Source organism: Thermobia domestica, chromosome 4, assembly GCF_964235325.1.
Source record: "Thermobia domestica chromosome 4, izTheDome1.hap1.1, whole genome shotgun sequence".
In the NCBI taxonomy this organism is placed as follows: domain Eukaryota; kingdom Metazoa; phylum Arthropoda; class Insecta; order Zygentoma; family Lepismatidae; genus Thermobia; species Thermobia domestica.
In genome coordinates, this window is record NC_137457.1 from 274284850 (window position 1) to 274296223 (window position 11374).

Consider the following 11374-nt stretch of genomic DNA (forward strand, 5'->3'; position numbering starts at 1 on the left):
CCACACTGTAAAAGTAATATACAAGATTATTTGTGAAAAAAATACATTTGTCATGGATGATAGTTGCACTATATCACTGATACAATTGAAAACACTTTAAAAGACACTGTAAAAACACTATAATATACTGTAAAATAACAAAAAGAAAATTTGTTGTGATATATGTATAATAGTAATAACACTATATTTCTGTCCCATCTAAGCACTCACTATCATTTCCCTCAGAGTGGGCAGAAGTGCATTAACTGTAGTAAGTTCACTAATCGTTGGTGTTGGTCGATGATGGTGTTTACTAAAATCGGTGTTTATCTTGACGTCACATCCGGTATATGCGGTCTGTTTCGTTTGAATTTCAACTTAAGTAGTTACCGCCGGTGAGTTAAGTCTTTCTAATGGTAAATATATATATATGAAGACGTTTAGTTAGTGTTTTGTTTGTATAAAGGGGCTTATAACAGATGAGACACAAATAAATTATTATTAGAACCAAAGAAAGGGGAATTATCGGTATTAGAATCTGGAACATTTTCTTTAAAAATGAAGAAAATAGAGAATGTAATTTTTGGTCACTCTCTCTAACGTTGTCAATGTAGAGAATGAACACCTTGTCAATTTCATGAACACCTTGTATAACAAAAGAGAAGTGACGTAATAGGCAATCATATAATTTGAACTGAAGAAGCAATCATATAATTTGAAACAAGAGACTATTGTATTTCGACCTTGCATGGATTAAAGACTTTTGGAACTAATAAAGAGAGGAAAAAGTGTTGAGTTTGTAGATTGCTAGGTCAACGGAAATATTCATGCAGCGAAATTGAATAACAGATTGAGACGAATTCTATAGGCCAAATAAAGAAACGTGATTTTATCTATGTTGATGCATCTTTTCTGTTGTCTTGTTTTTTCTTCTTTTTTTCTGCTCCTGCTCTGTCTTCTGTTGCTGGTAAGTAGCTGGAAGATTGTTATATTCTTCTTCTATTTGTGCCTGGGTCTTCTTATATTGATATTCCCTGAGTTCGGTCTTTGTAAAATGGATTCCAACGGTCCAGCAAGATATTCTGTGTCCAGTTACTAAATTTAGGAGGTAGTTCCACGCGGTACAAATTTTTGTTTAATTTCTTTATAATTCTTGCCGGCCCTTCGTAATGAGTGGTAATATGTTCTGGTAGACTAATCTCTTTTGTAGGGTAATATAAAGAAAACAAGATATCCTGAGTTACAAGATGTCTGTTTGTGGTGTTTGTCGTAAAACTTTTGTTTCATATATGCCTGTTCCAGGTTGGTTTGTACGTTCTTCCTGATCACTGTTAACTTATCCCTGACAACTTGTATGTGTTGTTTAGAATCGAACGTGCATTCTGTCGTGATCCTACGTTCGTATCCAAATAATAAGTAGCTCGATAAATATTTGGTCCCACCTTGAATGTAAGTATTAATAACGAAAATAACGTGTAGTAGCAATTTCTCCAAATCCGTATGATGCTCTTGTACGAAATATTTGAGGCAATTTTGTGTAATTTTATTGATTTGCTCTACCAATCCGTTCGAAGTGTGATTAGATGCTGGCGAATATTTATAGGTAAAATCGTACTCTTACTCTAGATGTTGTGGAGTGGCAGCCTCATGTAGTGGATGTTGATCTCAGTACAATGTTGTGAATGCTCCGAATTTTAGAATGATGTCACATTCTAAAAATCTTGTTATATTTTCGGCATTTATTGCGTCCTCTGTCTTTGGGACAACGTAACGTGCAGATAATTCTGTGCCTACTAATATATACTTATTTCGTCCCACTTTGCTTGGGAATGACCCCAGTTCGTCACACGCACACGCTGTTGCTATATCTCCTACAGGGTGATGCAGCAGTTCGTCCTATTTCCCTTTCTGGTAGCTGTTTTAGTCTCTTACAGTCTGGGCAATGGCGTATTTTGTGAGCAAGGTAGTTCTTAAGGTGCGGCATATAAAATATCTTCATATCGGCTTTATATGACTTTGTAAACACAAAGTGAGGATTCGTTGCTTGTCGATGAAAAGTTGTAAACCACAAGTTGGCTAGCGACTTGGGTATACATGAAAGATGTAATAAAGCATAAATCAGGATGATTTTGTTTCCTGTATTATATGCCATCTTTAAGACAAAAGTCTTACCGATCTAACTTTGGAGATCTTGTCTGATTATTTTCCTTCTAAGACAGAGATGATGTTCTTGTAATTGTCGTCTTACGTTGTTTTCTTTTGCTACATTTGGTAGAAGTTTGTAACTTTCTCCTTGTAAAGTATTGGCTTGGAGACTGTTTGATATAAAGGCAAGATTATTTTAATTTTTTATTCATTTTTGTCCTGCTCTCTTCTTCTTTTATGATCTTTTTTGTTTATTCTAGTCTACAAATTATATCAAAGGGAGTTCAAACCCTGACAAGTACTGGATGTTGAAATCATAGTCGGCTAAGAACAATTTGTATCTCGTATATTTCCCAACCGTATCAGGTTGTGTTTCCAACGTGGCTAAGCATTTTGCGTCTACGTTGAGATTGAATTTTCTATTCCGCAAAAAGTAGCTAAATTACCACAAAGAATATATAAGAGCGTATAATTCTTTCTGCCAAATACTAGGCTTCTGTTCACTTTTCGTCAATCCCTTAGAACAATAAGCGACTACTTTCTCTGTGTCAGTTTTGGATCGTAACAAGCGAGTGTTCCCCCTATTTGTATCTGGCTGCAATCACTATATACAGGTATTTCTAGGGAATCGTCGAAATGGGACAGAGAAATAGCCTGCAGTATATCTTCTTTCAATTGCTCAAAGAGAGTATCATGCTACTTTGTCCATTTAAATTTAGATTTAGAATTTACTAATTGTTGGAAAGGTTCAATTTTTATTGTGAAATGCTTGATATGTGCTCTAAATGTAAGATATGAACATAACCCTGTGAAACGTTTGAGAATCCTTTTCTTAGTTGGCTTTTTAAATTTCTTATTTTCCTAGCTATTTTGGTGATATTTTAATAGATTCCCCACTGATGGGGTATCCTAATACGTGACGCTTTTGGTAACCTATGTGTGTCTTCATGGGAAATGCAGGAAAATCGTGTTTTTTAAGCTTTCTGAATAGTAATTCTAAGTCCTCTGATTGATGCTGAAAGATATAAGCGCTGCAAATGATATCATCCGCGAAACAACTAGTCCTATAGGGTAACCCGTCCAACATTTTCCTCGTGGTGTTACTGAGAGTTTGACTTGAAGTACGATGGCCCATCGTGCACCTCAAAACTTCATATGATATTCTAATGTGGTTGAGCTCAAAGGTCACATATTAACGGTTCTTAGGATGCAGCAAAATTTGGTGATAACAAGCCGAGAGGTTCAAACTGCTTATATAGGTTTTTTCCCTTTACAGAGCTTAAAACGTCTTCTATAGATTTAAAAAAAACTGAAAGATACTTAGTATAGCTGTTACATTTCTCTAAGTTGAGGACTATCCGAAACTCTTGTGTGTTTGGTTTCCGGAGCACCAAAAGAAGAGAACTAAATTGATTGTTGTTTGTGTCTTTTTTTTTTTTTTTTTTTTGCATTAAGGAGCTCCTGAAATTGTTTGTCTACCTGGTCTCGGATGTGAAGTGGAATCGGTGGGGAACGGTTGTGAAATACAGCCGACTTAGAGATTCTAATCTTGTAAACATATCCACTAAAATATTCAATATCGTTAGAGACGTATGTAGAAACGTCTTTATACTTGAACAACAATTCATAAATTGCTTGTTTTTGAGTTTCGTTTAAGTTTTGGTTGACGTCTATTGTGTTTCTAGACCGTTAAATGAAATTTTGTGCCCTTCCTCAAGAACCGCCACTGGTGTAGCTTTCTTTATATTGGCGTTCTTACTATTAGGATTTGATAGTAGGATTACCATTTTGTTTCTGTCTATCTTTTGGTCAAGAGCATTTAATCTATGTTTCTCGAGTATTCCAGGAACCAATGATACATTCAAGAATTCTGTATCATCTATTTTTTCTTTCTTTTCTTATTTCTTGTTGCTACTAGTATAAGCGTATGTGGGCGGGGAGGGAGGGTTATGTGTTTAGTCACGTATAAACAATCTTGCTGCGGTTACATTAGAATGCGTGTTGTAAAAGCTGATAGTGTATGTTCCTTGCTTTCAGACGTTAATTGAGGTTTCCGTGGATGTTTAAAGCGAGAAATTATATATTTGCTCAAGTCTATGGTGGCACACGCACGTTGAAGGAAGTCATTCCCAAAAATTATTTTCATCGTCTTATTAGCTATTCGAAAGTAATGATTGGATGTCGCTTGTCCTACTTTAAATGTTATTAGTGATATTTGCTTTAAACAAATATACCTTCCTGAAATTCTTTTCACTATTGTTTCAAATGGAATTAAATCTGTTCCGGGTGGCACGGATTCTAACGGCCATATTGAAATTGTACTTCCTGTATCAATTATTGCATTTTCGGTTCCTGATTTAGTTTTAATTGTTAAATTGGATCTATTATTTTCATATTCTAGAGTAATGTTTTTGCGTCTTTCTGCCAAACATTCTGCCTGTGTTTCTACCAAAGAAATTTAGTAATTTATGCCATTGTAATCCCTAATTTCTATTTGCTCTTCCGCATGGTCAGATGATGTTTCCTGTCGACCCCCTTGCCAAGTGACGGCTTTACATTTTTTTTTCCTTTTTGACGTGGAGGATCCGTGTCCCCGTTTTCGACATATCGAGCATACTAATATTTGATTCTCCGCAGGTGGGGTCTGTTGACTATTCAGGAATTGTAACTGTTTTTCTTATCTTTATTAGGTTATTGACTATTCTTCCTATATCCTTGCCTATTCTTTGAATGATTTCAATAGCTTGACTGGGCTATCACTAATGATGATTCTGCTACTTTATTGGCCAAGGTAGATCGGTCATATTGATGATGATTTTGCTCGTGGTGGAGAACGGTGTTCGGTTCTTGACCCGTATTATGATATTCTTGTGGATTTGGTACTGATAGTTGAGAGGTCTTTAAAAATGGATTAGACTGATAGGTGTTAAGTTGTTGTTGGGATGAGGTACATAACTGTACATTGGATACATGGCAGGTTGCATCTGTATAGGATATGTATGATGGTATGGTTGCTGAGTTGGATATGTTATTTTTGGTTCATTTGCTAATACATATGATGGATTCTGTGGGTTAAGTATAGGGTTTTGGCCTATAGCGTGTGCAGTGTCTGTGATAGCTCTGCATGATATCTTTTTCGTAAAAATGTCATTAGCGACTTCTAAAGTGTTCAGCTTTGTTTGTAAAGCGGCTACTGTTTCAAATTTTTCCAATGCGATCTTGTTAAGAAAATCCCTTTGTAATTCTAATGATAAGTGGTGAATCTTCTGCTCTTCCTGATGCGTCTGGTATCAACTGCCTCATCGCATGCAGTTTACTCAAAACAATACAAATCTATAGGTTCATCCGCTCCCTGCTGGACTTGCAATAGTTCCTGTTCCGAGGTGTATGATGGAATCTTCGGCCTGCTTAATGAAACTAATTTAGACTTCAAATTCTCATAGGATAATGTTCCTAATTGGTTTTGACTTTTAAGTTGCAAAACTAAGTCTAACGCTGTATCCTGTAAGCATACTGGTACAATTTCCTTCTTTTTAGCTGGTGACCATAATTGCGTGGTTGCCATATGATCGAACAGCACAAAAAATCTGTCTGGGTCCTCGTGCACGTGTCCTGAATATTTCGTAAGATGAGGTATGTTAAAAGATATATTAGATGCACTATCTGTCATATTAAAGTTTATATTATTATTTCCTCCTGATCAATATGTCTGCTTACCAGACCTTCTTTCTGACATAAAATTCCACTCAGGAAAGGTAAAGAAAAAGTAAGAAAGGAGAGATAATGAATTTTGATACTGACCTCATTAGTTTTGTGCGTGATAAATAGTTAAGAAAAGAGCCACGAAGAAAACTCCCGAAGCCTATCACAATGAAAGGATTTTATAGGCAGAGTCATAATAACGGTCCAGGCGAGTCTCATCCCTTCACCAATTTATTATGAAAATTCCTAAGTACAATGTCTTTGGTTTACAAAGAATAAATAGTTTATTTCCTTCTTATTGACCAGATGAAGGGAATTCGTGTTTTGCACGGTGCCCCTCCTCTCGAAAGCAGTTTCCAAGGCACCTGCAAGGTTTTGATGAATCTTGAAGCAAAACTCCTTCAGCCGAAGACAGCTTCGTGAGGTTTTGGTTGTTGTGATGATCCCTAATCCAATGCGACCTCGCGCTCAGTTAAAGGTGTACCTCTAGTCCAATGCGACCTCGGAGCAAGTGTAGGTTAGTTGATCAGTGGTCAGATTGATGCCAGGTCCTCCTGTGGTTCCTCTTTTATTTGTCCGCTCGTCCTTCGGATCCTTTCGTGATTTCTCCGTTCGGTTTCCATCGTGTCTGCCTCCTTATTGTATCGTCTGTCTTTGTAAATAATTGCACATGCTTTATACCTGTGCTTTTGTTGTGATGTGGGAGTCCTTAATATATATATATATATACAGGGTATTAATGAATTATACCGACAAATTGTGAGATGTATTCCTAACAAAGTAATTAGGAAAAATTGGGTGCCCGGGCCGCAAAGTGCAAAGTTGCGAAGCTAGAAATTCCTTAACTGTGAAAAAGTACAGGTAATTTGGAACATGAGGATTCTTGTAACTTGCGCTTACAGACACTTCCAATTCGATGTCAATTTGTCCCGTATTCACTGGTGTCAAAGCTTACTTTCTGACCAGTTTGTAACCACTTCTAAGTTCGAACATATCTGAATATTAAGTTGGCGTAAAGCCTGCGCCAATTGGATACTGCTGAAGTATGATGTTTTGATACTTGATCCTCCTTTACACCGATTTACATCACTAAATTACGTGTGTTACAATGTATTTTCCATGGACCTAGCCCTTTCCGACAAAACTATGCATTCTCATCACATTAGTATGTATATGATTTGTTTTCTTATTTAAATTTCCGGAATCACGTCTTAAGCCATGTTCGTGAAATATTTTTGCGTTTTGTTCTTGCAGGAAGGAATACCTGCAAAGGTTCTTAGAAAGATAAAACTTCCAGTAATGGATTTCCAACTTTGCCAGAGTTTCTATAGATCGGATCTTCCATATACAGTTTTTTGTGTTGGATATCCCTATCGTGACGAAGGAGGATGTGGGGTATGTATAAAATTGTATTGTACGCTATATACATAGAAGTATTTTAAAGCGTAATAGGGCTCCATAATAATCATCTGTATTTTACACAAACACACACACACACATATTATATATATATATATATATATATATATATATATATATATATATATATATATATAACAATAAAACAAATTTTGTTTAGTATTATTTAAAATGAAATTGACAGATAGAGATTTCGTTTTTATACAACGATTTGAGTAAAAAAATATAAATATAATTCACAACCTTATCTCTTTCTTAAAATCTTACTTAAACTGTATATAATGGGTCGAAATTTTAATCTTCCTGTATTAGAGGTAACAAAGATCAAAATAAAATGAAGGAAAGGAGATTTTTCTGCATTGATCTTAATGTTTGATACAGCTCTAAATGTATTTTCCATGTATTTTCCTATAAGTTAGGTACCACCCTAACATTTACCTGGTACGAATGAGGAAAACCCAGGAAAACCTTATTCAGGGCGACAGGTCTGAAAACGTTTTACGCTTTTTCGACCAAGTGACCCACCGGGAATCGAACCCGGGACCGCTCGCACCGAATGCAAGAGCATTAGCACCTATGCTACGGGGGCCACGTGATTTGGGAAGGGTGATTCGATTTTTTTTCTCGTTTAGCAACATAAAATATTCAATATATTTCGATTGTTATTCGGTAATAAAAAAAACATGCTTATGAATCAAATAGTATATAAATACCGTTATGCGTAATTGTCAACTATTGCTGTTATTTAGATAGAACTAAAAAGGTGTTTTCTTACCGTAGTGTTTTGCTGATCGGGAAGCTGATTTCGGTTCCGACTCATGTTGAACATTTTAATTTAATGAATGAGAAGTGTGCTAATTATAGTAGGCATTGAAATTTGTTTTTTTGCTCTACTTAGGTATAATCTTTGAATAATAAACTGAATATTAAAAACAACTGATTTTTAATTTAGGAAAGTTTTTCGATGGAGAAATAAACATTATAGTGGTTGATTGTCGCCCATCCTTTGCGATGGAAAATGCTGTCATTGATTTAATTGCTTATAGAGGGATAGAGCGTTCACCTCTAGTGCATGGGGTTCTTGTTTCGATAACAGCTCGCGCCAAGTTAGCATTGTGATGGACAAACCCTGTGTACGTAGGTTTTCTCAGGGTTTTCCCGCTTTCTCCCACTTTCTTCATTCCATCATTTCATTCATGTCTCACCATCACCGTCTCCTTTAGCCTAGCCTAAACGGTTTGTACACTACGAAAATCAGTCAGATTAAACCAGATAAATCTTCTCCAATATATTTCACAATTTTGAAATTTATTCTCTAAATAATCCGTTGAAATCTCAGTTAATATTGAATGTTTGTAGGTTTTAAACATAGGTTTCTCTGTTTTAGATACAATATACTTACGTGCCTTTGTAATTTGAAGTGAATATTATCTTGTGACCAAACAGCTAATATTTGAGCTGAACATATTTCCTTAAGTAAGTTTCTGAGTATAATGCTAAGATTCTGAATCTAAAAGTTCAATGAATATTCTACATTTGTAGAACATTCGATAAAACATACTATTTCTATTCGGGTGATGATTCCTACTTTAATCGCTTGGTTGTTCAATATGTGTAACATTGCCCAAATAAATTCTATAATAAACTCGTTCATATTTTTTTTTATTATTTTCCCTGATAGTTTTCTCCTAAATATTTTTCGTATAATCCGTTATTTACAGTGGCGTATTTACGATCTTGTTTCGGGGAGGGCTTTGCCTGGAAATGTGAAAAATTCTGCCAGATATTTCATTTACTACACTATAGTAAGTAAGATTTCGGCGGGGGAGCTTAAGCCCGGGACCCCCCTTAAATACGCCACTGGTTATTTATAAATACATTTCACTGGAGCTTTGCCCTTCAAAGTTGGTAAATCACATATACGAACTACAAAAGTAACATTGCTATTACATTTCACTTTTGTGAAGGTATTCTTTGTTTAAATTGTGTTTCAGCTTGCGTCTTTCGATGCTAAATGTTAAAAGGAAGTTCCTCTTCCAAAAAAAAAAAAAAAAAAAAATCTTCAAATGTACATCTTCTTACTATGCTTACTTTCCGTTCTAGGTAAAAATAAACAAACCAATGATTTCATACGCAGAATGTAATTTATATTTTTAATAACGTATACTTACATATTTATTTCGCTATTTGAGCTCTTTTAGAATGATATGTCGTACTATGCTTCGCTCCACGTTACTAAAACGTTTTGGTAATTTTCTTTTCTCATTTACTATGCGGCATAATAATTCAGTAATTCTTACTTTCAATTGCAATTAATTAATTTCAGCATTCTCATAATGACGATGTAAAATGCAACAAATTAATATTTAATTCTTCAGTAAACATATTGTATGTTTCTGAGTGAATTGTTGCAGAGTTGAATGAATTATTTGTGTAGCATATTCGTAGTCACAAAATACTAATATTATATATATATATATATATATATATATATATATATATATATATATATATATATATATATATAAAGCACAAAAAAATTATATAGGTTATGGCTCATTTTCAGATACGATATATGTGAAAATACGACAGAGTTGTCTTATTCTATTTTGAATATGATCTCATTTCAGTAGCAAATCTTTTTTTTTAAGTATTGATAATTGGGAAACCGAATTAGGTATGCGTTTGTGAAGAAGAGTAAATGTAAAACTATGTTGTTTTTTTTATTTTTTCTTATTTAAGTTCTAAACGCAAAAACTATATTCAAATCTTTGTTTTGCAGGGTGACTCTGGCAGTCCAGCTGTAGCCGATGGTGTCGTTGTGGGAGTAGCATCACAGGGAAATCAATATTGCACACCAGGAGCATTCTTACCATCAGCATATGTTCAAGTTCGTCTATATATCGATTGGATTCGAAGTGTAGCTGGACATATTCAGACAACTAATTATCTTCCGTAGAAACAAAAAAAATATAGAATTACAATCTTCTCTGCTGTAACAACTCTCAATGTAAATATGGGTTACAGATCTGTGCATATATTATTCAAAGAATATTACGTTGTTTACAAATTACCTGACATCTTAATAATTGGATATTCCTGAACCATAAAACTAACCCCAAACTCACAAAAATACCTAAACTCATGTAATCGTTCATATTCTTCAGACGGGTAGACAGAAATTTACGATCAGCCAGAACGCATCATCATACCCAAAAACTCACAAATCTTCAAAATGAATATTCAGTCTTAAACCTATGTAACCTAGGTAAATGAAAAAAATCTCATGTAAATAACAAAACCATTAAAAATGAAAATGGCTAATACGGCTGTAACTGGAAAAAATTTCTATCCACATAAATTAAGATTAAGTTATAAGTTTTGTAAGTATCTGGTACACTGTCAAGTTCAATGTAGGTTAACAAGCAAAGTACATCCCTTAGTGTTCGACTGTCCGTAGCCACCTTGTTGTCATTTCCTCGGTACTACGTCCTGTACTTGAATAGAAACAAATCAGTTAAACCATTCAACCATTGCTGTTTCCTTTTTCTGATATTTGGTTGAGTGTCGTGAAGTCAAGAAGTAGGCAATGGATCGTAATAGATGGTAACTCGAAGAGGCAAGATCAGGAAAATTTGCTCGGTGTGGCGTCAGTTAATGCCATTAAATTCGTCAAACTTTTGTTCTGTTTTCTCAAATCGAGTGCTGCTTTGCGTTATTCTGTTGCAGCAGGGAGCGCTTTGTGTTCAATACGATAGGGTATTTTTAGTAGTACAGCATACCTCTACTTCAACAGTTTGAAGTAAAGGTCGGCGTCGGTCTTGCGACTATTATTATCCCTTAGTAGCTCCAAGTGAATTATCCCTTAGTAGCTCCAAAACGTACATAGAGCAGGCATTCACCCTTGAGAAGAAATTGTTTGACGACTGGTTCTAGAAGCTGGCATCCAAAACCATTGTTTTGATTCCCATTATGAACAAAACTCGCTTTTCTTCCCACGTGAAGATCTACTTCAGACAATTCACATCCATACTTTTCTGTGCCTAAGATGGAGTTTACTCATGTAGCACAATGCGACAACCACTGATTTGTTTCAATTTCGTGAACATCACGAACTACAGCACACTGG

The 11374-nt window shown here is 35.1% G+C and overlaps 1 protein-coding gene across 2 annotated transcripts in view; it reads left to right on the top strand.

The window, feature by feature from the left end:
- LOC145684075 (trypsin-1-like) overlaps window positions 1–10318 on the top strand; it is a 78689-nt gene extending 68371 nt beyond the window's left edge. For both annotated transcript variants that reach the window (XM_081755935.1, XM_081755937.1), the window contains 2 exons: window positions 7081–7221; window positions 10028–10318. In XM_081755935.1, the coding sequence (XP_081612061.1) occupies window positions 7081–7221; window positions 10028–10204 (318 nt within the window). In that variant the 3' untranslated portion in view covers window positions 10205–10318. The remainder of the gene's footprint in view (window positions 1–7080; window positions 7222–10027) is intronic.
- The last annotated feature ends 1056 nt before the right edge of the window (window positions 10319–11374 follow it).